This window comes from Sarcophilus harrisii, chromosome 3 (genome assembly GCF_902635505.1).
Source record: "Sarcophilus harrisii chromosome 3, mSarHar1.11, whole genome shotgun sequence".
NCBI lineage: Eukaryota > Metazoa > Chordata > Mammalia > Dasyuromorphia > Dasyuridae > Sarcophilus > Sarcophilus harrisii.
The window spans coordinates 10,021,290-10,046,071 of record NC_045428.1 but is presented as its reverse complement, the minus strand read 5'-3'; the positions used below and the strand labels follow the sequence as shown (position 1 = coordinate 10,046,071).

Genomic DNA, 24,782 nt, shown 5'->3' with positions numbered 1-24,782 from the left:
TGGCTTCTAATTGAAATATAGCATTTCCTTCAATCACGATTTTTAAAAAATGGGATCTGAAAGGGGATCCCCAGGTTTCTCCAGACTGGGGAAAAAGTACAAAAATAAGTGAAGAAGCCCTGGCTCACCCCCTCCCACTATCCTGCACTTCTGATCACACACTCCATGCAGAACTCCCCAACTCTGAATCATCTCCAGAGTCACATTTCAGTGGCACATGGAACATGCTCCTGTCCTGCTCTCCCTTTATTCCCTGCTCCATTCCTATTCTGGCCCCAAGAACTGATGGGCTGTCCTGCCAACTTGCCTGTGCTCCTCAGGAGAGTCTGCGCCTGGCATTGACTGAAGAGAAAGAGATTGCTGTACATCGACTCGAACAGGAAAAAGAAGAATTGCTTTCAAAATATGAAGCTGAGCGAGAAAACCTAAATGAAGAAATCCTCCGCCTGAAACGGGAGCGAGATGAAAGCCTTCTCCAGATGGAACATGAGAAGCAGCAGGTAAAGAGGGACAAGGGCCATTCATATTCAGTGCAATTCCACAAACATTTATTAAGCACCCACTGTATACAAAGTCATAAATTATAACTGATATAAAACCAATTTTAAAATCAAGAAAATGTAGGTTTAGTTTCTAAGACACTAGCTCTGTCACCTTGAGCCCTCCTTAAGTTCTTTGAACCCCTATAAGAATTTAAGCCCCATAAGTCTATTCTAGAACTGTGAAGGAAGTCTCCATACTGGGAATTTCTAACAGAGGAAATAACTAATTTAAACACACACACACACACACACACACACATACGACCCACCCTAATGACCATTGCAATATCTAGGAATGAGTTGATAAGAGCCTGCATCAGGCTGGTAGCCGGTATCAGAGGAGAGAAGGGAGCATAAAGGAGAGATGTTGAAAAAGTAAAATCAGCAGGTCTTGGGAAATGATTGGATAGAGGGGAGGAAGGTGAGAAGGAATAAGGCATGAAAAATGAAATCTAGATTGGGTCACTGGGAGGATGGTGGTAACAATAAGAGGAAGATTGAAAGAGTGCAACATGGGGCAGATGGGAAGGGAAAACAATAAATTCAATTTGAATCATAGGAGCTGATGTGGTCATCAAGTTTTCACTTGATGAACAGAAGATCCTGGACAAGATCCTATGGGACACCATGGTTAGGGGCACAACTGAGTCAAAGATCCAGCTAGAGAGTATGAGAAAAAGTGTTCAGATAGATAGGAAGAAAGCCAGGAAAAGGCAGCAACAAGAAAATCTAGAGAGAAAAGAATATCAGGAAGAGGGTGACCTATAGAGACAAAAGTTCCTGAGAGGTCAAGAAATGGCAAAGATGCCATTGGCTTTGGTCATTAAAAGCATCAGTGGCGACTCTAAGTGATGAGGTTGGAGAAGAGAGTTAATATGGAAGCGAAAGGAAAGAAATGGAAGGACCAGCTGTAGCCACCACAAAAGGAGGGAGAAATATGGGAAGGTACCAACTGAGGGGGTTTTGAGGATGAGGTAGGCAAGGGCATGTTTTTAAGAAATGGGGAAGCAGTCAGTAGCTGGGAAGAGACTGAAATTTAGTGAGAGAGAGAGAGTGGGGATGGTAGAGAGAGCAATCTGCTGGAGAAGATGGGAGGGAATGGGAGTCATCAAAAGATGAATCAACAGAAAAAATCCCACGAGAAGAAAAAGTTTAGCCTTTCAATAAGGCTCCTATTGCTCAACATAGCTTTTAAAAGAGCTCTTCTTAAAATGTCACTTCTGTTCTTTCCCATTATTTCTGTGTTCAAAATTACACTGTACCAGCTACTAACTCAAGTAAGAATCCCAGTTCTTCTGGTTGTCCACATGGGGCAAGTCATTACCTTCCTAGGGGCCACAGTTTTCTCATCTATAAAATGAGGGGCTGGTACTGGGGTCCCTTCTAGCCCTCAATCCTATGATGTTCTATTCAGATCAGGGACTTTCTCAGCTCATTGATGGTCCACAATTCCCAATCAGGACATGTTTGTTTGACTGACAAAGATACTAAGTTATCCAGGTCCAGTTTCCTTCTCTTCTAGCTCTGGGTTCTAGACCCTTACTCTTTTACAAATAATTAATAAATTAATTATTTAATATTTAATAATAATAATTTAATATTTAATGGAGCACATTCTCATGGCTGCAATCGCTTAAGAAGCTTGATTCTTTTTCCTCTAAATAATTATTTAATATTTAATAATAATAATTTAATATTTAATGGAGCACATTCTCATGGCTACAATCCCTTAAGAAGCTTGATTCTTTTTTTTCTCTTCTGATCACTTAAACGTTTTTTTCTGCCGATCAAGAACATAGTTTCCTCACCTCCCCTTTCATCACTTCTAGGCCTTATCTCAAAAGGAAACTGAGAAAAAAATGTTGTATGAGGAGCTCATTGAAGCCCAGCGAGAACTGGAGGATTCCAAGCTGGAGGCTGACCGAGTGAAACAGCACGCTCTGAGTCAGCAGGAGAAAGACAAGGTGAGCTCGGGCCACGGGCGGCATTCTGCTCACTGGAGGCCTTGACTGGCCTCTGCAGAATGCTGGTCTGGTTCACAGAAGAAGGATGCTGATTGGTGGATGGACTAAGAGAGAGGAGAATACCGGGGGACGATCACTACCCAGGTTGCCACTGCTCACTATCTGTCTTTTTTTCTCTGTCACTCCTTGGTTTCCCACATTTGAATTTAGAGTGGCAGTGTAGTACAATGAATAGATCACTCGTCTCAGAGTCAGAATGACTCCATGCCATCAAGCAACCCCCATCAACAATTTTAAAAATTCTGTCTTGGATTGTCCTCTGGTGTCTTATATATGCTACCTTTTCTCTGTTAGAACATAAGGTGGCTAAGGACAGGGACTGTTCATTTTTGTTTCTAGCACTTACATGATTCCAAGCACATGGTGAGGATGTGGAATCACTCAATGTCTTGGACTGGTTGAGGGGTTGATTGATCTCATTTATAAGCCCCTTAAGGTTCTGGATCTAAAGTTATATTTCTCTGCATCTGGATCTGAAGTTATACTTCTCTGCTTCTGGGTCTGACGTTATACTTCTCAGCTTCTGGATCTCAACTTATACTTCTCTGTATTCTCCATCATGCCCTACAGTGCCCAGCTTCACAGGTTTAAGGGGTGGGATTCCCAGACACCTTTATCAGGTGAGACCGTCTCTTTCATTTAGTTGCAGAATCAATTGATCCAATGAACATGATGGATAAATACAATATCTATCGTCTTGGTTGTGAATCTTTTTGATCTGCTCAAGAAGAGAAACAACAACCCAATGGGGCGTCCCCAATGATGAAAGATTTCACTTTGAGAGCTGAAGATTCTAGTTCAAACCAAGCCCCTGAGAGGGAACCCATTGTTGGTGAGAGGAAAGACTCCCAACTTTGCCTCTATTAAAGAGGTCTGGAAGGAGCAGGGTTACAAAGGTGCTGTGTCCCGAGGTCTAGAGGCAAAGTAACAATGAGGAGAAAGTCCCCTCACATTTGAGGGGGGTGATTACTCTGCCTTGATGTCCCCAATTTCCCCCATTCTATTTTCCCCAGCTTCAGGTGGGAAGTGAGCGAGATAATCACAAGAGCTGGGATGTATATGTGTTGTCCTGGGAGTGAAGAAGAAGAAGTTTTCTGACACTTGGAAGAATCCTTCTTGGCCATGTTCTTAGAGGGAGAATTGATGGCCCATGGACTTTTATCCTTCTAGATAAAGCTCCTTCCTTCATCTGCACAGCCAAGGGCAGAGCTCATGTTTGGGAAATTGCCTCAAAAACCCTGTTCCTGAAGAGGTCTCCAAACACTGTGGAGACTTCCTCCCATTCCCTCTCTCCCTTTATCCCCTCCCAAACCATTCTGTAAACTTTTTGAATGGAAAGAAGTTCACAAACATTTCCCCTGCCAAGCCACAATATCCTAAATGTTGCCTATCACCAGGCAGCTTTGAGGCAGGAAAGCCAACTTGTGTTTTCCCGGGTCATTCATTTTGTTAGTGAGGACACTGTAATCCAATGCTATCTGGGGGCCCAGAGAGTCGTTCCGCGCTGCTGACTTAGCAATCTCTGTGCCACCCTCTCTGTTTCAACGCCTCCTGAATTCAAGGCCACCAGAAAGCTTGTCCCTTGCGTCATTTTCAAGGGAAATGGGAAGCTCGGGCTCTATGTTGGAACGTATTGGGCCAAAGAAACAGCCGTCTTAGTGACAGCATGTGCCCATGACTACAGATGTCCTGGTCCTTCGGCATGTGCCCGTGACTACGGACGTCCTGGTCCTTTGGCATGTGCCCGTGACTACGGATGTCCTGGTCCTTCATTTTTGCTTTGGACCCTGTATAAAGAAAGATCTTAGAGCAGAGAAGCATGGAGGGAAGGTAACAATAGGCTACCTCCACAGAGAACAGTTTCTCACCGATCCAGCTGAGGTAGAGAGGTTCGGGTCAGTGACAGACTCCGTGTGCCCATCAGCGGGAGACCCACCGAGATAAGCAAAGGGAGGTTTCCCACCACTGTGGCCCTGCCCATTGAAGGGATTCTCCTGCTGGGACTGGGGTCTGGATTTATACCTTCATGAGAAAAGCAAGAGTTTTCCATTTGCATTTGCACATCAAAGGGGTAGGTGCTCATAGAAATTCACCTCCCTGGAACAGACTCAGGAGCAGGTGAGAGGGCCAGACGCCCTGTGGCCCACACTTCTCTGCTTCACAGAAAACAGCACAGCTCCCTTTTCTATGACAGATTTAGTGACTGTGACCCTTCGCTCATCCCTGAGGCGTCCGTCGGTGACCACTTTTGGCCACCCCACAGTTATGCCGGCTGGGGAGCTTCCTTCCTTAGCAGAGACCTAGAAGCAGCACTCGCTGTAAAGAGAAGTCTCATTGGACAAGATGTCGGAGAACATTTCTTCCTTCTCTGAGAAGGCAGCCATTTAAAATGGGAAAAGCATTGGTTCCGGTGCCCGAGAATGTGGGTTCAAATAGCTTCAGCTTCCTGGGACCCATTTTACTCATCTGAAAAATGAGGCGGTTGGGCTGGGGAGCCTGAGAGCCCTTCCAGCCCTGACCCTGTAATTCCATGACCTTCGTCACCGTGCTACAAAACTAGCCGCACTTGGCCCTGGAGAGCAGAACTAGGGACCATGAACAAAAGCTGCCAAGAGACAAATTCAGGCTGGACATCAGGAAGCAATGAAGAATCAGAGGCATCCAAGAGGAGCAGGGGAAGCCATCGGCACTTATTAAGCTCCTACTATGTATTAGACACATGCTGAACACAAGGTATACAGAGGGGAGACTCGGTCCTTCCTGTCCAGGAGCTCATAACCGAATCGGTGAGACGACACGGAATGAATGGGCGCATAGGAGACGGAAGCCGACCGGACAGTCTGAGAGGGGAAGACCCTGAAGCCTGCTTAGTCTCCCAAAGGACTATGGGCACAAAATTAATGTGCCAAATGTGCCTCCCAGGAAACCAAGGCCAGTGTAGGGTCCGAGAGTGAGGGAGCGCCCAGATGGGTTTGAGTGAGGCTTCCAGCTCCAAGTTCAGGATGCTTTCCACTCCCCCACCCCAGGCAGAGCCCTGAAATGTCTCTGGTTTTCGAGAGTCTGGAAAGAGCAACAACTCACTAGAAATGTCAGCAAGTAAGTGACCTTCTTTCCTAGCGCATAGTAGGTGCTTAACCTGCTGTTGGTGCTGCTGACTTACTGATTGACCCCGAAGCTGTGAGCACCCTCTCCTGCTAGAAATCCCTTTGCATTGCACTTTCCCACGGCATCCCCCTCTCCCTGTCTCCCCGCTGATGGGCTCCTTGAAAGAAGGGGCTTTGAGTTCTGACTCTGTGGCTCCAATGCTTCCCATGGTCCCTGGCACAGACATAGAGGTTCAGTAAATGGCTGTTGGATGGAATTGAATCAGAGAAATAAATGTATGCATGAGCTCACTTGGACTTAACTCACTGGGGAGATCAGTTCAAAGAAAGACACTAAGGAGGGGCAAGGGGTGAAGCATAATATACTAGAACAAACAAGTAGTTACAAAAAGGATTTTTTACAAAATCCAAGCCGAACAAAATTGAAAGGCATTTGAATTGGAAAGACTACTTAGAAACCCTAAGAAGGCTCAAATAAACAAGGCCCGTTCCCCGCACTGCAATAAGCAAAAGCCCACAACGTTTCGAAGTATTACTGGGCCCGGGACAGGGAAGGGCTGCCCTGCTTCTCACCTGAACGAGCTTGAGCCTCCTTGTCCAGCTTTAATCCTTTGGTGGGGCCCAGCCCAGCGCCCTCCAGGCCCAGAATGTCCAAAGTCTTCCCACACCCTTGGGCTCCTTCGGGATGGCAAGTGGGAGCTTCCCTCTCCTACAGGGGAGGAAACAGAGGCTGAAGAGAAAGTGGGGCTTAATGAACGGCATCAGACTGGAGAAGACCCCAGTTCACGTGCTGGTGCTTCATGGGGTGGGATCTCGGGCGGGTCTCAGTGTCCTGCGGAGTGAACGGTAGCCATCTTCTAGGTGAAAGGCTGATGTACAGAAGGATGGGCCATTAGAAGCAAGGAGGGGGAGGCCAATGTGGGGAAATCAGGAAAAACTCCCCAAGGATTGGCGCTGTCCAGAAGTGGGAGGCTCGTGGTGGGCTGGCCAGCCCCTGGTCCTGGATTATGTGGAGGGCCTTCTCGCTCAGGGACACCGGGGCTCCCTTCCAGCTGCCTCTGTGATTCTGAAAGTTGCACTGGAAGGGCAAGAGCCTGGAGTTTGGCTTAAGAACTGAAATCCCAGTGCGCTGGTTAGAAGGGGCAACTTTTGACGTTGGACACCATTGTCGACCTCTGTGGAGCGGGAGGACTGGCCAGACGAGGTTGGAAAGTCCTTCCAGCTCTACTTGTCTGAGCCTTTGACTGACTCCAGGCCGCCCCCACAGAGCAGAAACATCCTTGGGCTCTCCATCAAACGAGCCCCCAAGAGGAAGCCCGGTGGGGAGGTCCCACCTTCTGCTTTTCAAATACTCCCTCCTCACACACTGGATTCCAGCCCAGATGCCTCCTGCTGTCTCCTTCCTCCAGGCCTTTGCATGGGCCTTCACTCAAGCCCGGATTGTTCTCCATATCAATCAATCAATATTTATTAAGCACCTACTATGTGCTGAGCCCCGGAGGTACCCCTTTAAGCCTCCCCTCCCAGCCACCTCCCAAATGGGGCTCTTCCTGATCACCCAACCACTTCTTTAGTGCCCTCCTCCTAATCTCTCCCTCAAATGGCTATTTTCTCTGCATCGATTTAGGGGGCTGGAATAGATTAAGATTTGGAATGAAGCTCACAGGCCATCTGGCCCAACTTCTTCATTTTACAGATGAGGAAACAGAGACCCCAGGAGGCCCACAAACTATCCAGGGCAGGATTTGAATGTGGGTCTTTGGTACCCTAACCCCATCCCAGCCTAACCCCAGATTTTAGAAATCGCCTCCGCCTCCTCTCCACCCCCTCTCCCTTGGCCCTCAGCGCCATGTGCTCCTCTGTCCTGCTGTGGATGGAGAGAGGCATGCACAAGAGCCCTGACTTAGCTGCAGGGGAAGACATGTTGCAATGAGGTGCTGGACTCTGCAGTTTCCTCACGCAGCTCCATGCGGCCCGGGATCTCTAGTCTCTGGGGGATCTGATGTGGCCTGCGGCCCAGCCAACGAGTTTCTGGCACCGGAAAAAAGCAGAAAGAGCCAAACTGGTCTTGCCTAAGAGCCTCTGTTTCCTGGAGCCTCTATGGCCCCGTTCTGAGAGGAATCCCTCTGCCCGCTCCCAGAGGAGCTGGGGAGACCCAGGCCACGGCCCACTCTCGGTCCCCTCTCAGAGGAGCCGGGGACGACTCAGCCACTCTCAGTCCCCTCCCAGAGGAGCCGGGGAGACCCAGGCCACAACCCACTCTCGGTCCCCTCCCAGAAGAGCTGGGGGCTCAGCCACTCTCGGCCCCTGCACTCAGGAGGAGAGGTCTCCCCCGGCCCCCGATGTGGCCAAGCTGCAAGAGGAAAGTTTGGGACTTTGTCTTTTATTCTCTCCTCTCATTTCCAGTTAGGGAAAATTCCTTGGCCAGCTAGCTCAATGTAACCGTCCCAGAGGAAGGCCGGTCAGTCCCCTAGGTGGGACCCCAGTCCCCAGGCAGGGCTTGGTTTTAGGCTCTCCCGGAGGCCAGAGATCCCATTTTCACTGACTTGGACATTTCTCGCTGGGCTCTCCAACCGCAAGCTCCTCTCCGGGGGCCTGGAGCCTGGAGCAGGCCTGCTACACTACACCGGCTCTGAAAGTGGAAACGCGAGTCCCCCAAGAGAGGAGGAAGGCCACAAGAGGAAGCCCAGCCCAGAGGAGGGAGGAGCAGCCTGCAGGGTCACAAGCAAAGCAGAGACCCCAGCTCCAATGGACTCCAAGTGCCCCCAGTGAGGTCTGAAGTATCTGATCTGAAGGGTGGGTCAAGGCCCGGCCACTGAGAAGTGATGGAGAGCCAAGAGTTGTCCTCCCAATCAGCTGTAGGGACCCCGGATTTACATCCCCTCGCTAACACTGCCTCCCTGCCCAGGGGTGGACACGTCACTCTGACCACAAGGCTTCTAATCTAGCAGGAAGAGCGAAAGTGTACAATTAACAACTAACTCTTATATTTAGAAAATAATACACAAGAGGAGCAAAGCGTTGTGAGAACCTGGAGAGGAAAAGTCATTATTTGTCCTTGTTCTTGCCCAGTTGTCAATAGTGTCCAATTCTCCGTGACCCCATTTGGGCTTTTCTTGGCAAAGATACTCAAGTGATTCGCCATTTCCTTCTCCAATTTGTTTTACGGATACAGAAACTGAGGCAACAGAGTTGGTTTCTGAGGCAAGATTTGAACTCAGGAAGATGAGTTTTCCCCGATTCTAGGACCAGCCCCCGAAGCTTTCCCAGATGGGGGCAATCGGACAAGGCGGCTTCACCGACGTGGTGGCCGCTGAATTGAGCTTTCAGAGATAGATACAAATTGTACTGGGAAGACCAGGCAGAGGGGAGGGCATAGTGGGTGAGAACAAATTCCAGTGTGAGCAAATTCCTTGTGGATGTGGGGAAATGAAGGCTTGCAAATTCCTGGGAGGTAGGTACTCTAAGGCAGAGTTGTAGCCATTTTACAGAAGGGGAAACTGAGGCTTAGAGTTTCGCATGATCTGCCTGTGATCACACAATCAAAACGTGTGGGAGATGGCATCTGAAGCCAGGTTTTTCTGAGTGTGTCCTTGGAGCCCATTGCCTTGGTGGATTAAAGCACATAAAGGAGAGGAGTATGAGATAAGGCAGGAAGAAGAGGACGGTAGCAGTTGGTGGGGGGTCTGTAACGCTCAACTATAGCAGCTGATTGTTGCTTAGGAGGCAATAGGGAGCTGTGGAAGAATTGTGAGAAGAGGAGCGACCTGATCAGATCTACACCTGGGGAAAGCATCCTGGTGTGGGCAGAGGACATGGAATCCTAAGTCTACACCTGGAAGGAGACTTAAGCTCATTTCACAGATGAGGAAACTGAGATAAGTCCCAGGCCCTCCCTGCTCCCAACTGGTTTCCCAGCACTGTGCACAGCATCCTTTTAGAACTGAACTCTCCCCTCTGGGGCAGCTGGAGGTATAAAGAAGAGGTATCAGTTCTGCTCAGCAAGCATTCATCAGATGCCTACTGTGTGCTAGTGCTAGGGAGCCAAAGACTAATGGGAAGAATCCTCAAGGTACCTCCACGTTCCCAGGGAGAACTGTTCCATAGTGGCCAAGGCGGCAGTGGGTGAGATTCTGGGGTCAGGCCGGGTAGGGAAAGGCTTGTTCCAGGTGGTCGCCCTCCCCCATGTCAGCTGTTCCTCCCTCCAAAATGGGCCTGTTATCTGCTCCCAATTATGCTCCAAGTCTGCATGAAGAAAGACCATTAAGGTTTGGGTTCTAAACTTTTTAATACCATTCACTTATCAGCCATTAGAGAGTTTTTCCTTTGGTGGAGCCAGAAATCTGCCTCTTGGCAGCTCCCACCTGGCTCTGCCCCACAAGGACTATCAGAACATATCTGCTCATATTCTGGCATGACTCGGTCACATGCTGCCAGTGTGGCCTCTGTGCCTCGGTTTCCTCATTTGAGTAATAAGGGAATTGGCCTCTGGGTTCCCCTCCACCTCTCTGTGGAGTATCCTGGGATCACAGCCCTTCAAACAGTTGAGGACAAATATCATTTACCCCCCCAAGGATGTCTTCCCCCATCCAGGAAGAGTTCTCCGTATTTTAACTGATCCTTGTCTAGCCCGTTTGGGAGCAGCCCCGCTGTCCCACTCACCCATCACCAGAAACCTCCTTAGTAAATCTTGGTCCCAGAAGTGCACTGGGTACTCTGGGCGTGTTCTGGCCAGGGGAAGGGATGGACAGTCTGCCCAGTCCCAGACTCTGTTTCTAGGAAAGGAACCTCAGATCCCATGGGCTTGTCTGGCTGCCATCAGGACATCATCTTGACTCGTAGTGAGCTTGGCACAGCCTTCGAAGACCCCTCATTTCACATGACCCCTCAGGACTCCCTCATCTCACTCTTGAATGGCTGATTTTTCAAGCCAATAATATAAAGTAGGACTTTAAATTATTCATCCCTATTAAATTTAATCTTATTCAATTCTTTCCATCACTCGTGCCTTTTGAGATCTATTTTAATCCCAGTTCTGTCCTCCAAAGCATTCGTCTTCTCCCCCAGAGTCGTGTCATCAGCCAATTTCATCCTTGTGCTCTCTCTGCCTTGATCGAGGGCGGTATAAAAACCATAGAACAGGACAGGCCGAATTCAGAGCCATTGGGAAATCTCTCCTGGGGGCTTCTCTCCATTCTCTGGGTCAGGTCACTCCAGCAGGTTCTGATCCACATCATCCAGCTGTCATCCCCCCCAGACCTCTCCATCCCGTGCTAAGAATGGCACCAGAGCTTTTGTCAGATGGCTTCCTCCAAGCGTACTGAGGCCTTCCTCTGATCTTCTTATCTAGGAACTCTGGCAAAGAAGGAAAAGACGGATCTCTGGAGAACCCACGCTGGCTCTCGTGATCGCCCACTGGTCTTTTCCAATAGTCACAATCCACCCCACCCCCCGCCTTTTAACAATAGTCTAGAACTTTTACCAAGAACCAAAGTCAAAATCACCAACCATTGTCTGAAAAATCCACCTTCTTTTCCTTTTTGAAAATTGGTTATTTTATTCCATCTCAAATTTTTCAGAAACTCTCCTGCTCACCACAATTTTCAGTTTGGGTTCCTGTTTATAAATGATTTCGGTTCCCTGGGAGGCTCGAGTGGAGACCCCCCTCTTGAGTTTTAGCATGATTGACGTTTGTCCTCTCAGACTCTACTACCCTTTTTGAGCCCGTTCCCATATCCCTCATGTTTGTAGCACATTAGTGGGTTCGGGAGTTCCCTGTGCAGTCGCATCTCCTCCCTCTCCTCCCACAATGGAATCATTTCTAGTTTAGTTGTTCTTAAGAACTCTGTGATCCACGTGAGGGAACTTCAAAGCCCCTCCAGGACAGGATCCCCTGTTTCTTACCTCTGATCTTCATAAGGACGAATTAGCAAGCACCTGTCCCAGGGAATGGTGTCCCATCATCCTAGAACCTGTCCAATTTATGCCATCGCTCTCCAACAGCCAACATAAGCTTGCCACCCCCTCCTGCCCACATGAGGCTCCTAGAAAATTCCTATTTCCTGTCCAACGGACAAAGGTGCTTGAGTGTCACACCAAAAAAAATAATAGGGAGACCCAAGATCCAGTGAGATGTCTCCGGGGGGAACGAGGGTATGAAATTTAATGAAGACAAAAATGCAATATTCGGGAACATTTCTCCACAATAAGGTCAATTAGTCTGGAATAACCTTCCAAGGACAAAGCTGGAATCTCAACCCTTGGAGTTATTCATACTTGGTCTAGACGATCCACGGGGGATTGTTCTGTAGGGAGGGATGCTTCATTGGCAAAGGAGTAGGGAGGAAGGGAAGGGGGCCCGAATGACGTAATAGGTCATGTTCCATCTCTACCTTTTATGATTTTTTTGAATTCCAGTCAGTTCCATTTGAAAAACAAGAAGGAAAATCTGGGATCGACCAAAGACAGTGAATGAAACCAATGACTTTGTCTTTCTTTTCAATCCTGGAAGATTTGAGTCATGTGGCCCATTGCCTAAACTCTGGATTTAACTTCGACCCAGATTGGCTCTTCAATTATTATCGATAATTAAATACTCTCGATACGCCTCAAGCTCCCACTCAGATGGTATAACCCATAACAATTCACTTCAATAAAACAAATATTTATGACCCACCTGCTTTGGGCAATAAATCAATCAACAAGGAGCATTTATTAAGGGCCGCCTATGTGCCCCAAGCTGGCAATATAAATACAATGAATAAAACGATCCCTTCTCACAAAGAACTTATATTTTAATAGGGGAGACAATAAGTATAGGAGCAATTTAAAGAAAATTAATACAAGGTAGTTGGGGGAGGGGAAGGGAAGGCAAAGCAAGGGATAGTAAAAAGTCAGGGTTTATTTTTTTCTGACTTTTCGTTAATCTTTGTTAAAGGGAAGGATTGTTGGGCAGGGTCGGACGGGGAGGGACATATTCAGAAAGAAATAGGATGTAAAAAGAAAAGGCACTCATCAAAAATGAAAATAACCAAAAGAAACAGGCAGTTCTGAGACTGGCACCCAGGACCTTCCGATTCCAAATCTGGTGCCTTTCCCACTCTGACTCATCATTTCGTTTGTTTTGGGCTGCACAGACAGGAAATGTTGGACAAGGGGCCCCTGTGTCTTTCTCAGAAGACCCCCTTCCCATCCCCCCCAAGCAGAAACAGTTCAATGACAAAGTTCAGAGATATCCCTTCTTCTCTCCCTCACAGGAAACAGTGACCAGCATCAGCAAAGAACTGAAGGCCTTCCAGGCTCAGTTTGAAGCCTCGATGGCCACCCACCAGGAAGAGGCCAAGGCCTTGAATGAGCGCATAAAGGAACTAGTCAGAGAAAAGAGCACTGTGGGTCAAGAGGTGAGTTTGCCAAGCTCTCCATCCTCGGGAGAAATGAAGAGGTGACACAGGTGGTCAGCTAAGAACAAGGGTGAAACTAGAGTAGGGCAATAGGACTCTTGTCTCAGGACCTGAAATTTAAAGAACCTAAAAATTCAAAGTGTACTTCTTCAGCAGTGTAAAAGAAGAATTTTTACAGCACTAGCCAAAATAATTAACCAAAAATCATCTGGTGCGTACAAGATGACCGGTATGCACCAAGGAGCCGCTAGAGTAATTAGTTCCTTCACAACTCAACTGATCTTTCTTTGCTAAAATTTTATTTTTCTTGTGAAAATAATAACTTACATGCTGCACTTCAGAACAAGCAAAGTGCTGTATGTATATTATCTCCTTTTGTCATCACCACAATCCAATGAGAGACTAGGTATAATTGTTTCCAATTTACAGCAAGTAAGCATCTGAAGCAACTGAGACTTCAAACTCAAGTCTTTCTTCCCAGGACAACATTCTACCCTCTCTGCTACCCAGAGGCCTCTAAGTAATCATCAGCACCAACATTCCAATATATAAAGAAAAGCAAGAAATAGAACCATAGAGAAAACTGTGGATCTTTGTTGTACAAAGACAGATTATTTGCACCTCATAAATGTTGGTGTTTTAATCATCTGAAAAAGAATAGATTCAACTAGATGACCCATAGGTCCCTTCCAGCTACAAACTCATGGTCCTGTGATTTAAGGGCTCCCAAGTCTTTCGTGTTGTTTGTCCCAAACATAAGATGAGCTCTATCTATTATAATTCTGGCTCAGGACAAGTACATTCTATTCTGCAGAGCAGCTACTGCATATCCCAACCAAATGAGACTGTGTGTATCTCTCTATTTCTAATTCTCTGTCTCTGTCTCTTCTCTCTCTGTCTTTTTGTCTCTCTCTCTCCCCCCCTTCTCTATTTCTGTCTGTCTCTCCCTCTTTCTCTTTGTTTCTCTCCCTCTCCCCATTCTCTCTCTCTTTCTCTCTCTCTCTCTCTCTCTCTCTCTCTCTCTCTCTCTCTCTCTCTCTCTCTCTCTCTCTCCCCTCCCTCCCCACTGCATCTTCCTCTTCACTCCCTCTAAAGTACAGGTCCAACTATGTCATCCCTCTACTAAATAAACTCCAATGGCTCCCTGTTTCCTCCAGGAGCAAATTCAAAGCTCTGTGTCTGGTATTCTGCCCCCTCCTCTCCTTCCAGTCTTCTTAGACCTTACACCCTAACATGTCATCTCTGATCCAGTGCCTCTAGCCCCCAGGCTGATCCACCAATAAGACCCTTCATCTCTCACCTGCAGACATTTCCTCTTCCTGTCCCCAGTGCCTGGCATGCTCTCCCCTCTCCACTCTGGTTAAGTCTGAGCTAAAATCTCATCTTCCACGGGAAGCCTTTCCCAAGCCCTCTTTATTCCAGCGCCTTCCCCTGGTCATTATTTCCTAATTATCCCAGATGTAGCTTGTTTGTTCATATTTGTTTACTTGTTTTTTCCTCTCCATTAGATTGTGATCTCCCCAGTGGTAGGATCTTTTGCCTCTTTTTGTATCCCTAGTACTTAGCACTAAGCCTGGCACATAGTGGGTGCTTAAGAAATGTTTATTGACTGACTGACAGACAATGCCCTCCCATGACACCTAAAAGGTAGGGACCTTAGAGGCTGTATCTGTAATATAAATGATTCCCCTCTGTAGATTCTCTGAGAAGTGGTCATCCATCTCTCAATACAAATAAGCACTTATTAAACACCACTTACATACAAGATCCTTGCACTGAGACTGAGGACAAGGAATAGTAATTGGAAATGTGATTTTGTTGGTACCGAGGCCTCCCAGATGAGGAAATCTCTTAACCAATCAATAGAGATCCCAGTATCACAGAAGCTCAGTTAGAGGGAGCCTCACTTGGCTCCTTGTACATCCCCCACACAGGTTCCCACTGAGCACCCGATCCTCCAGACTCCCCTAAGGAGGGGAGCTCATCCTCCTCTCAGGAACAGCCCTCAGGAGAGCCCTTAAATCTTTCCTGACATCAAAAGGTCCTCGTTGTGACTCCTGATCTTGGCCTCTGGGATCAAGCTAAATGGATCCGGCCTCCTCTAGGCAAAGTGCTTCAAATAGCCTCTGGCCACGCCAGGATGGCTTTCAGCTAGCCCACCAACTCATCATTCTGCAACTGCTGGTCTCCGGGCCTCCCAGAATGGCCCAGGACACTTAAAGGCTTAGTGACCAGCTCAGGCTCACACAGTCAGAGGACGAGGCCCTTTTCTAGATCCAGATTAAAAGTTAAAATAAAATGGGTTTCTTTTCAAGAGGTTTTGTTTCGAAGAAAGGATTGTTTGGACAAAAAACCAATAACAAAGGGGAAAAAGGGAAAAGTGAAGGACATAAAAGCAAAAGAAAGAGTAATTCAGTGTGACAGCTTGTTTATTTTGAGAGAGAGAGAGAGAGAGAGAGAGAGAGAGAGAGAGAGAGAAAGAGAGAGAGAGAGAAGAGAGAGGGAAGGATGGAGGGAGGGAAAGAGAGAGAGAGACAGAGAGAAAGATAGAGACAGAGAGACAGAAACAGACAGACAGAGAGAAGGAGAGGACGGAGGGATGGAGGGAGGAGACAGAGAGAGACAGAGAGGAGGGAGGAAGAGAGAGAAAAAAAAGAAAGAGAAGGAGAGAGGAAGGAGGAAGGATGGTGGAGGGAGGAGAAAAGAGACAGAGAGAAAGATAGAGCAAACGAGAAGACAGAGAGAGGGAGGGGAGATGAGGAGGGAGAGAGAGACAGAGAGATAGAGAGAGAGACAAAGAAGGGAGGGAGAGAGAGAGAAAAAGAGAGAGAGAGAGAGAGAAGGAGAGGAAGGAAGGAGGGAGGGAGGGAGAGAGACACAGAGACACACAGAGAAAGACAGAGACAGAGACAGAGAGAGAGAAGGAGGGAGGGAGGGGAGAGAGAGAGAGAGAGAGAGAGAGAGAGAGAGAGAGAAGGAGAAGAAGGAAGGAGGGAGGGAAGGAGAGAGACACAGAGACACAGAGAGAAAGACAGAGACAAAGAGAGACAGAGACAGAGAGAGAGAAGGAGAGGAGGGAAAGATGGAGGGAGGGAGAGAGACACAGAGACAGAGACAGAGCAGAGACACAGAAAGACAGAGACAGAGAGACAGAGACAGAGAGAGAGAGAGAGGATGGAGGTATGGAGGGAGGGAGAGAGAGAGAAGGGTGGAGGAAGGAAGGGAAGAGACAGAAAGAGAGAGAAGAGAGAAAGGGAGGGGGAAAGGGAGAGAGAGAGAGAGAGAGAGAAAGAGAGAAAGGGGAAGGAGGAGGGAGGGAGAGACACGAGACACACAGAGACAGAGACAGAGAGAAGAAGGGAGGAGGGAGGGAGGGAGAGGAGAGAGAGAGAGAGAGAGAGAGAGAGAGAGAGAGAGAGAAGGAGAAGAAGGAAGGAGGGAGGGAGGGAGAGAGACACAGAGACACAGAGAGAAAGACAGAGACAGAGACAGAGAGAGAGAAGGGAGGAGGGAAAGATGGAGGAGGGAGAGAACAGGAGACAGAGACAGAAAACAGAAAGCAAAGAGAAGAAGAAAGAGAGAGAAAGAGGATGGAAAAAAGGGAGAGAGAGATAGAAAAGGGAGGGAGGAAGGGAAAGGGAGAGAGACAGAGACAAGAGAGAGACAGAGAGAGAGAGAGAGAGAGAGAGAGAGAGAGAGAGAGAAAGGAAGGAGGGAGGGAGGGAGAGAGACACAGAGACACACAGAGAAAGACAGAGACAGAGAGAGAGAAGGGAGGGAGGGAGGGAGGGAGGGAGAGAGAGAGAGAGAGAGAGAGAGAGAGAGAGAGAAGGAGAAGAAGGAGGAGGAGGAGGGAGGAGAGACACAAGAACACAGAGAGAAAGACAGAACAAAGAGAGACAGAACAGAGAGAAGGAGAGGAGGGAAGATGGAGGAGGGAGAGAGACAGAGACAGAGCAGAGACACAGAAAGACAGAGACAGAGAGACAGAGACAGAGAGAGAGAAGAGAGGATGGAGGGATGGAGGGAGGGAGAGAGAGAGAGATAGAAAAGGGAGGGAGGAAGGGAAAGGGAGAGAGACAGAGACAAGAGAGAGAGAGACAGAGAGAGAGAAAAGGGAGGGAGGGAAAGGGAGAGAGACAGAGACAAGAGAGAGAGAGACAGAGAGAGAGAAAAGGGAGGGAGGAAGGGAAAGGGAGAGAGACAGAGACAGAAAGAAGGAAGGGAGGGAAAGGGAGAGAGAGCGAGAGAGAAACCGAGAGAAGAGGAGAGGGGGCAGACAGACAGGCAAGCAGAGACACAGAGAACCAGAGAGACAGAGAAACAGAGACAGAGAGAAAGAAAAGTCTTTTTTCAACCGATTTCCAAGTCAGAGGCTAAGAGAGACCACACAAGAACGTCAAGAGGGGATTTGAGAGCGGGGACAGGGGGCGGAGCAGGAGAAAGGCCAGGAGGGGAAGGGGCAAGGCGGGGAACGGAGAGCTCCTCATAAAGCCCCCGGGAATGGGGGAGAGTAGAAGTAAACAGAAATAAACAAACACAAAAGGGAAAACGCTGAGAAGCAGGGCTGGGGGCAGCTCCGGGGAGGAGGGGGTTGCTGCGGGGGCAGCGGGGAGGGAGCCCGGCCAGGCGCGCAGGACTCCTGGCAGCAGCCCAGGGCGCAGGATCCAGCCAGGCTGCTGCCCATCCCCGGGGGACGCCGGGAAGCCTTTGAACTGGAGCTCGCGGCGCGGCCGCCTCCTCCTCTTTTTTCCTCCTCCTCCTGGGCACAAGGCCCTTCGAGGTTGCCAAGTCAGAGCGCCCTCCATCCTTCTTGCCATGGGGCTCGTGAGAGCTGCGCCTGATGGGCGCAGGAGCTTGTTTTATCCCCAGTAAAGAAATAATTAGTATAATCACATTAAGGGATTTGGCTGTAAAAGTCCTGGGAGAGGGACTTGCTGGTTTTGGGGAGGGGGGGTTCATGGGGGCTTTCTGCCCGATTTAGGCTTCCCCTCTCCCCCTGCCTGGGAAATGCAAACAGTTTCCCTTATGATGGATGCCCCCCTCTCTGGCCCTGACTTATGGGGAATTTCGCTGAGTTTGGAGCAGGCTGAGGGAGCCCAGATGTGAGGGGGGTTCCCTGCCCTGCTCTGAAACACAACAAAAAGAGGGCAGAATGAAGGACTGGGGTTGGAATTTACGGCGTCGAGGAAGAAGTGCTTTTCCTTAGAAAACAGGGTTTTATATCCCTGAGAGTTTCTAGTATTTCCTGTGCTGGGGGGGAGGAGGAGGGAGAGGGGGCAGAGACAGAGAGAGAGAGAGAGAGAGAGAGAGAGAGAGAGAGAGAGGAAGGAAGGAGAGAGAGAAGGAAGAGGGAAGGAGGGAGAGACAGAGACAAAGAGAGTGAGAGACAGAGAGAGAAACAGAAAGAGACAGAGACACAGAGAGAGAGAAGAACAGAGAGAAGAGAGAGATGGAAGAACAGAGAAAGACACAGAGAGAGTGGGAGAGGAAGAAGAGGAGAGAGGGAAGGAGGGAGAGAGACAGAGACAGAGAGAGTGAGAGACAGAGAGACAGAAACAGAAACAGAGAGACAGAGACACAGAGAGAGTGAGAGAGACAGAGAGAGGAAGAGGAGAGGGAAGGAGGGAGAGAGAGACAGAGAGAGTGAGAGACAGAGAGACAGAAACAGAAACAGAGAGACAGAGACACAGAGAGAGAGTGAGAGACAGAGAGAAGGAGGAAGGGAAGGAAGGGAGAACAGAGAGAGAACAATATCAGGTTCCCACTCTGGGAATGAAGACAGAGCCATAGTTAGGAAATTTTGTGTTTGGGGCAAGAAGAGCAAAAGCTGCCCTAAGGAACCAACTTTTTAAAGCCAGATGCAGGTGAGCTTTGGGGGCAGACTCGGGGCAGCGCCCTGTGGGAGGGAGACAGTGACCCGGGTACCAAGATGTGGAAGCTGAAAGCCAAGGCTGCGGGAGGGAGAGGGGAGGGAGAAGAACAGCCTTGTGGAGCAGGGGGGAGGGGGGAGGGGGAGAGAGCAGACCATCTGGCTGCCTCTATTTTAACTAATTACGCTGCCAGAAGTAGCCTTGGAATGACAAAGAACAGGGTTCGAGTCCCACTTCTGACACATCCTGGCTGTGGGACGCTGGGAAAGCCACTGAGCCTCTAAGGGCCCCCCAGGCAGCATCTAGGATTAGATATTGAAAAGAGCCCCTGACCCTAAGCTCTCCCACCTGATCTTCCCTGTCCCCTCAATCCAAATCTTGACTAACTGTGTAACCCCCCTGTTGTTCTATCTCCGGAGGGAGTAAGTGGAAACCGGTGTACCTCAGCATATTGCCATCATGGGACAAAGCCCAGCTTGCCCAGCCCTAGTTATCTTTTTGGAAGGAGAGGCGTGTAGACCCCTGACTGGGCCATGTCTCCCTCCCCCTGCCATGCTGCTGCCGCTCACCCCCTCCAGAGGTGCTGGCTACCTTTGCCTCCCTCCCAGAGTCCGGGCAGGGCCAGGACGGAGCCCACTATTTCCTCTTTGTAGACGGAGCTCCACACTTTGCACAAAGTCATGGGCAGAGTCGGGATTTGGACCCCGCTCCCACTGGGCTCCAACAGCCTCGGAGTGACCCAGTCTCTGCGCCAGAAAGCCCCGGGCCATTGCTGGGAAGGGAGGGCAGATCTAGCACACAGGTACACACAAACACACACAAACACACGTGTGTGCTGGTGCATGATATACTCCTCTTGCTCTGGAAGTCTGGAGGTGTTCAAGCAAGGCTGGAGCCCCTTGTTAGGTGGATTACCACGGGATTTCCCTGGGTCGGAATCAAGCCTCCTGACCTCAAACTGCTCCCCCCACCCTATTCTCTGGCCCTAACTCGCGTCCCTCTCCTCCACCTACCCCAAACTCCCATCAGCCCCTACCTTCGGTCCCTCATGGGAGACCCCCTTCCCTACGCCCGGATCGCCCTCCCCTTCCTCTCCCCCGTGTAACCCCCCCAGCCTAACCCATGCGTGGCCCCCTCCAGGAAGCACCCGCGCCCTTTCTCCCGGACCTCTGTCCCTCCTCCCTCTGAGACATTCACCCCAAGGACGCTGCTATTATTGTTGCTGGGTTGTAGATGAGGAGACTGAGGCCGAGGAGTGAAGCTTCCCTCGTAGGGTCAGCCAGCAGGGAGTATCTGAGGCGATGCTTTCGAAGGCCGGGGCTTCCCCCTCCGAGCCCAGTGTTCCGTTCCTTCCAGCCGCGTCCATCCCCACTTGCGCCGGGCAGCCCACGGCTCCTCAGAGATTTTTTTGCTTCTCCGCAGGTGGAAGAGTTCAGAAATCAACTCCTCCGGGCGGAGGAAAGTGAGGAACGGACGCGCAGGGAGCTGGCTGAGCTTCAGCGCGAGCTTCAGGAGGCCCGGGAGGCCCGGGACCTCGAACGCAATGAAATGGCAGCCATCCGCCGAACCCTGGAGGACGAGATCCGGGAGAAGGACACGCTGCAGCAATCCAACGCGGAGCTTCGCGAGGCCGTCAAGAAAGTCGAGCATGAAAAGATCAGGTACCCGGCGGAGGGTGAGGCGGCCAGGAACCCCTGGTCTGTTGGGAATTAGAGGTGCTGGGTTCAAATCCCCACCTTTGTTTCCTGTCCAGGGTTTCTGGCGCAAGTCCTTCTCCATTTTGGGTCTCAATTTCCTTGTCCTCCATCCACCCCACCCAATAATCTCCTGTGTAGAAGGGTTTTCAGCCTTCTTGGAAAGAGAAGATGCGCAAACATGGAGTAAATACTTCAGTAAGTTAGGATCTAAATGTTTGGTATCTCAAGAGACGAGGGGGAGCTGAGAGCCCCTTGGGTGCCAGGGCAACATGGAGGAAAGGCAACTCAAGAGATCCCGGGAAGAGGAAATAATTCTTGCACTTTCCAAATCCAGCTCCGGGGCCATCCCAAGATGAGGCCGATGGACTGTCCCTTCATTAGCTCATGACACCCCTCAGGGCCTCAGTTCCCTTTTTTGTAGGACTGCAGAGATGGTAGATTTAGAGCTAAAGAGCCACTGGCATTTCTCTGCCCAACTCCCCATTTTGCACATGATAAGAGGACACAGGAAACCGGGGACCTTCAGAAGCTCCCGCAGGCTCTAGATCTTTTGTTCCAAATACACAAAGATGAAAAGACTGATCCGGTGACCCTGAAGGCCACCTCTAGCTCCAAGACTCCATGATCCCAAATATCAGGAAAATAGAAATCCAAGGCAATTTGACAGAAGTCATTCCTCATCACTGAAAAAGCATAAAATATTAGACGGGTCATTCCAATGGCCTCAAGAAGCCAAAAAGTTGGTGTGATAAGGGAGAATGGTGGAGGTTGTGGGTCCCTGCAGAGTCATGAGAAGGATTACCCCTCTCTCTCTCTCTCTCTCTCTCTCTCTCTCTCTTTCTGTTTCTGGCTCTGTCTGTCTCTCTGTCTCTGTTTCTGACTGTCTCTGTGCCTGTGTCTGTTTCTTTCAGTTTTAAGCGGGCCAAAGAGGAGAAGGAACAGAAGCTCATCCTATTGGAGGAGACCAAAGCTTCTGTCCAGAAAGAAGCTGGGGAGCTCAGAGCGACCCTTCGAGAGGTGGAGAGGTCGAGGATGGAGGCCCGGCGAGAGCTGCAGGAACTTTGGAGACAGGTAGCCCGGGAGGGTGGGTTTGGATGCTCCAGGCAATGTTCTTACATCCCCTATCAGAGCCCCTACCTGAGGCTCCAGATAAATGAGCCAAGGTGACCCTGGGGGACACTGAGAAAGATCTTTGGTGCATCAGCAATGAGCCCCACCCCCTACCAGTGAGGAAAGTGCTCTCTCAGCCTTAAAGCACTCTGACTTCATGAAATGCCCACTGGGCCAGTCCTGACCTTGCTGGGGTGAGGAAAAGGAAGCAAGTTGGTTCTTTCTGGCTCCAAGGGGAAGAGAGAGACAAGGGGTAGAAGATATCTGGGGGCAGATTTAAGTCTGGTAATGGTTAAAAAAAAAACTTTCCCCAACTTGGTACCCTCCAAAGTGGAAGGAGATGCCTCAGGAAGTGGGGGATTCCCTTGAACTGCCTCAAGGACATCTAGGATCCCAGCTCTAGAGCTGGGACTGACCTCAGAGGCATCTCTTTTAACAGATGGGGAAACTGAGGGAGAGGAATCAGCATCGGAGGTGGGTTGTGCCTGCTGGGTGTCTCACTTCAGAACCAGGGCCCCCTCCTAGCCGCCCCCTCATCACATGGGTGGCGTTCCTTCTCAAGGAATGGCTCGGACCTCTGACCTTCCGAGATGTCGTCCTTAGTGGATCCAAGAGTTTTCCCACAAAATCTGGAGCAGTCGGCAGTCGGCCCCTACCCCACTGAGCTGGGCTCCGGGGAGGCCTCTCTCTTCTGGGGAAGAGAAGAAGCGGGAGGAAGGTGGATCCCAAAGAGCAGCCATCCCTGCGCCTTCACGAGGCAGGTCTGCGCCACTGAGGACGGTCCCCATTTCTCAATAGAACAGCTACAATCTGGGGATTAGCACATAAAGGCCACGGAAAAAGAGCATTAATTCTGCCCGCACAGTAATCAGAACCAGATTTGTCAAGCAGGCACAGCTCGCCTCCCCCTCCAGGGAGAAGAGCAATGTTGGTGTGGAGCCTGGAGGAGACTTGGGGGGAGCTCGGAGCTGTCTTCAAGTGGTGGAAGGCCGTCAGGAGAAGCTGCGAGGCCTCCTTCTGCTGGGCCCTTCTGCAAGGCCTGAACCAGGAGCAGTCGCTGGTGGAGACTGTGAAAAGATGGACGGGCTGGAGCCTGGGAAAGACCATCTCAGTACCTGGAGCCGCCCCGTGTCTCTGCCGGTTTTCTGACTGATGTTGGATGGGTGCCGGGGACGGCAAGCATCCCTGCGTGGAGAGGTCGGCCCCGTGAGGACGGGGCTGCTTCGGCCTTGCATCTCCAGACAGCAAACAACCACAACCACAATAATCTCACCAGACCCTTAGCTGGCACTGCCCGGCTCGCACAGTTTTACTCCTTTGAGCCTAACAAAAACCCATGGGAAATCAGAGCTTTTTTCTTTGACCAGGGAGGAAACTGAGGCTCAAAAAGGATAAATACTTAACCAGCTACACAATCCCTCCTTAATCAGTCACACAACTGTACTTAGCCAATCATATCACTGCTCCTCAACCGCTCACATAATCAGCACTTTACCAGTCACATTAGTACTATTTTACTTAACTAGTCACATAACTATTACCCAGCCACATAACCACCATTTAACGAGTCATATAACCATGACCTAACTAGTCACACAATCACTAATTAACCAGTCACATAACCACTATTTGATCGGTCATATAACTACTATTTAATCAATCACAGAACCGGTACTTAACCAGTCACATCATTACTACTTAACCAGTCACAAAATCACTACTTAATTTGATCAGTCACATAAGCACTGTTTAACCAATCACACGACCACCACTTCACCTGGCCAGTCACACAACCCCTACTGTGTGCCCAAGGCAGGGCCATGAGGGAGAAAGAGCTGAAGTTGGGCCAGAATCCTTCCTTGGAGGAAATCGCTTGACTTCTCTGAGACTCGGTTTCTCTCTGTAAAATGAGGAGAATAACAGCACCTACTTCCAAGTTCTCTTGTGTCCTTCTAATGAAATCAAATCCAAATATGCAAAGTGCTTTGCAACTCTTCAGCTGTTCATAAATAGTAACTGATCCTTCATGAGATCCGGTTGTCCAACATTTCCCAGAGTGCTGCGTTAACCCGACGCCGTCTCTCACATCCCACTTATGGCCCTTTTGCTGGATCAGATCTCATGTCGGAGGCACTTTGAACAATGGGATCCCGGGAAACACTTCTATGTCTAATTGTACCTTTCTTAAGTCTAGCCTATAGACAATAAATCAAGGCCTACTGGTGATTTCTGTGATGGGCTGAATGATGGGCCCCAGACTCTCTGAGGGGCTTTGGCACGGCCCCCCCACCCCGCTTCCTGGCTGGGATGTTCACGGGCCCTCCAAGATGCCGGGTCTGTGACCCTCTGCCATTCACACAGGTGAAGACCCTGGAAGGGGAGAACGAGAAGAAATGCAAGGAAGTAGGTGACCTCCAGGCCCGGGTTATGCAGGAGGAGCAGCGGGCGCAGCGGGCACAGCAGCAATCTGCGGAGCTGCAGAAGAAGGTCGTGGAGACACAAGCCAGCTGGGAGCGGGCTCAAAAGGAGGTGAGAAGGCGACTCCCCGGGGATCCCCACAGGGCCTTGGCCCCCATGGGATCAAGGGAAGAGCAGGCAGAAGTGAGAGAGCAGGGTAAGGAGGGGGAAAGACTAAAAGAGAAGGAAAGGAGGGGGAGGGAAAGGAAATAGAGGGGCCATAGTAAGGGTCAGGAGAGGCAGAGGGAGAGGAGAAGAGAAGATGAAAAAAGGGGAGCAGGAGGAAGAGAAGGAGGAGGAACAGGAGGGGAACAGGAGAAGGAGGAGGAGGAGGAAATGAAGAAGGAGGAAGAGGAGGATGGAGAACAGGAGAAGGGTGGGGGGAAGAATGAGGGTATTGTTCCCCCCTTCCCCTTTCCATTAATTTTTATTTATCAAAATGTAAGTTTCCTGAAGTCAGGAACAGTTTGATTTTTATCTTTACATGCTCCAGACTTAGAACAGAGCCTGACACATAAAAAGTGCTTAATACATGGCCAGAGGCTTCTCAGAATCAAGGGGCTGAATTAGTCCTA

The 24,782-nt window shown here is 49.6% G+C and overlaps 1 protein-coding gene across 1 annotated transcript in view; it reads left to right on the top strand.

Moving 5' to 3' along the window:
* CROCC2 (ciliary rootlet coiled-coil, rootletin family member 2) overlaps positions 1-24,782 on the top strand; it is a 95,476-nt gene that overhangs the window by 30,319 nt on the left and 40,375 nt on the right. The window contains exons 18-23 of the mRNA XM_031957495.1: positions 321-500; positions 2,372-2,506; positions 12,927-13,070; positions 20,366-20,604; positions 21,552-21,711; positions 24,112-24,279. Of these exons, the coding sequence (XP_031813355.1) occupies positions 321-500; positions 2,372-2,506; positions 12,927-13,070; positions 20,366-20,604; positions 21,552-21,711; positions 24,112-24,279 (1,026 nt within the window). The remainder of the gene's footprint in view (positions 1-320; positions 501-2,371; positions 2,507-12,926; positions 13,071-20,365; positions 20,605-21,551; positions 21,712-24,111; positions 24,280-24,782) is intronic.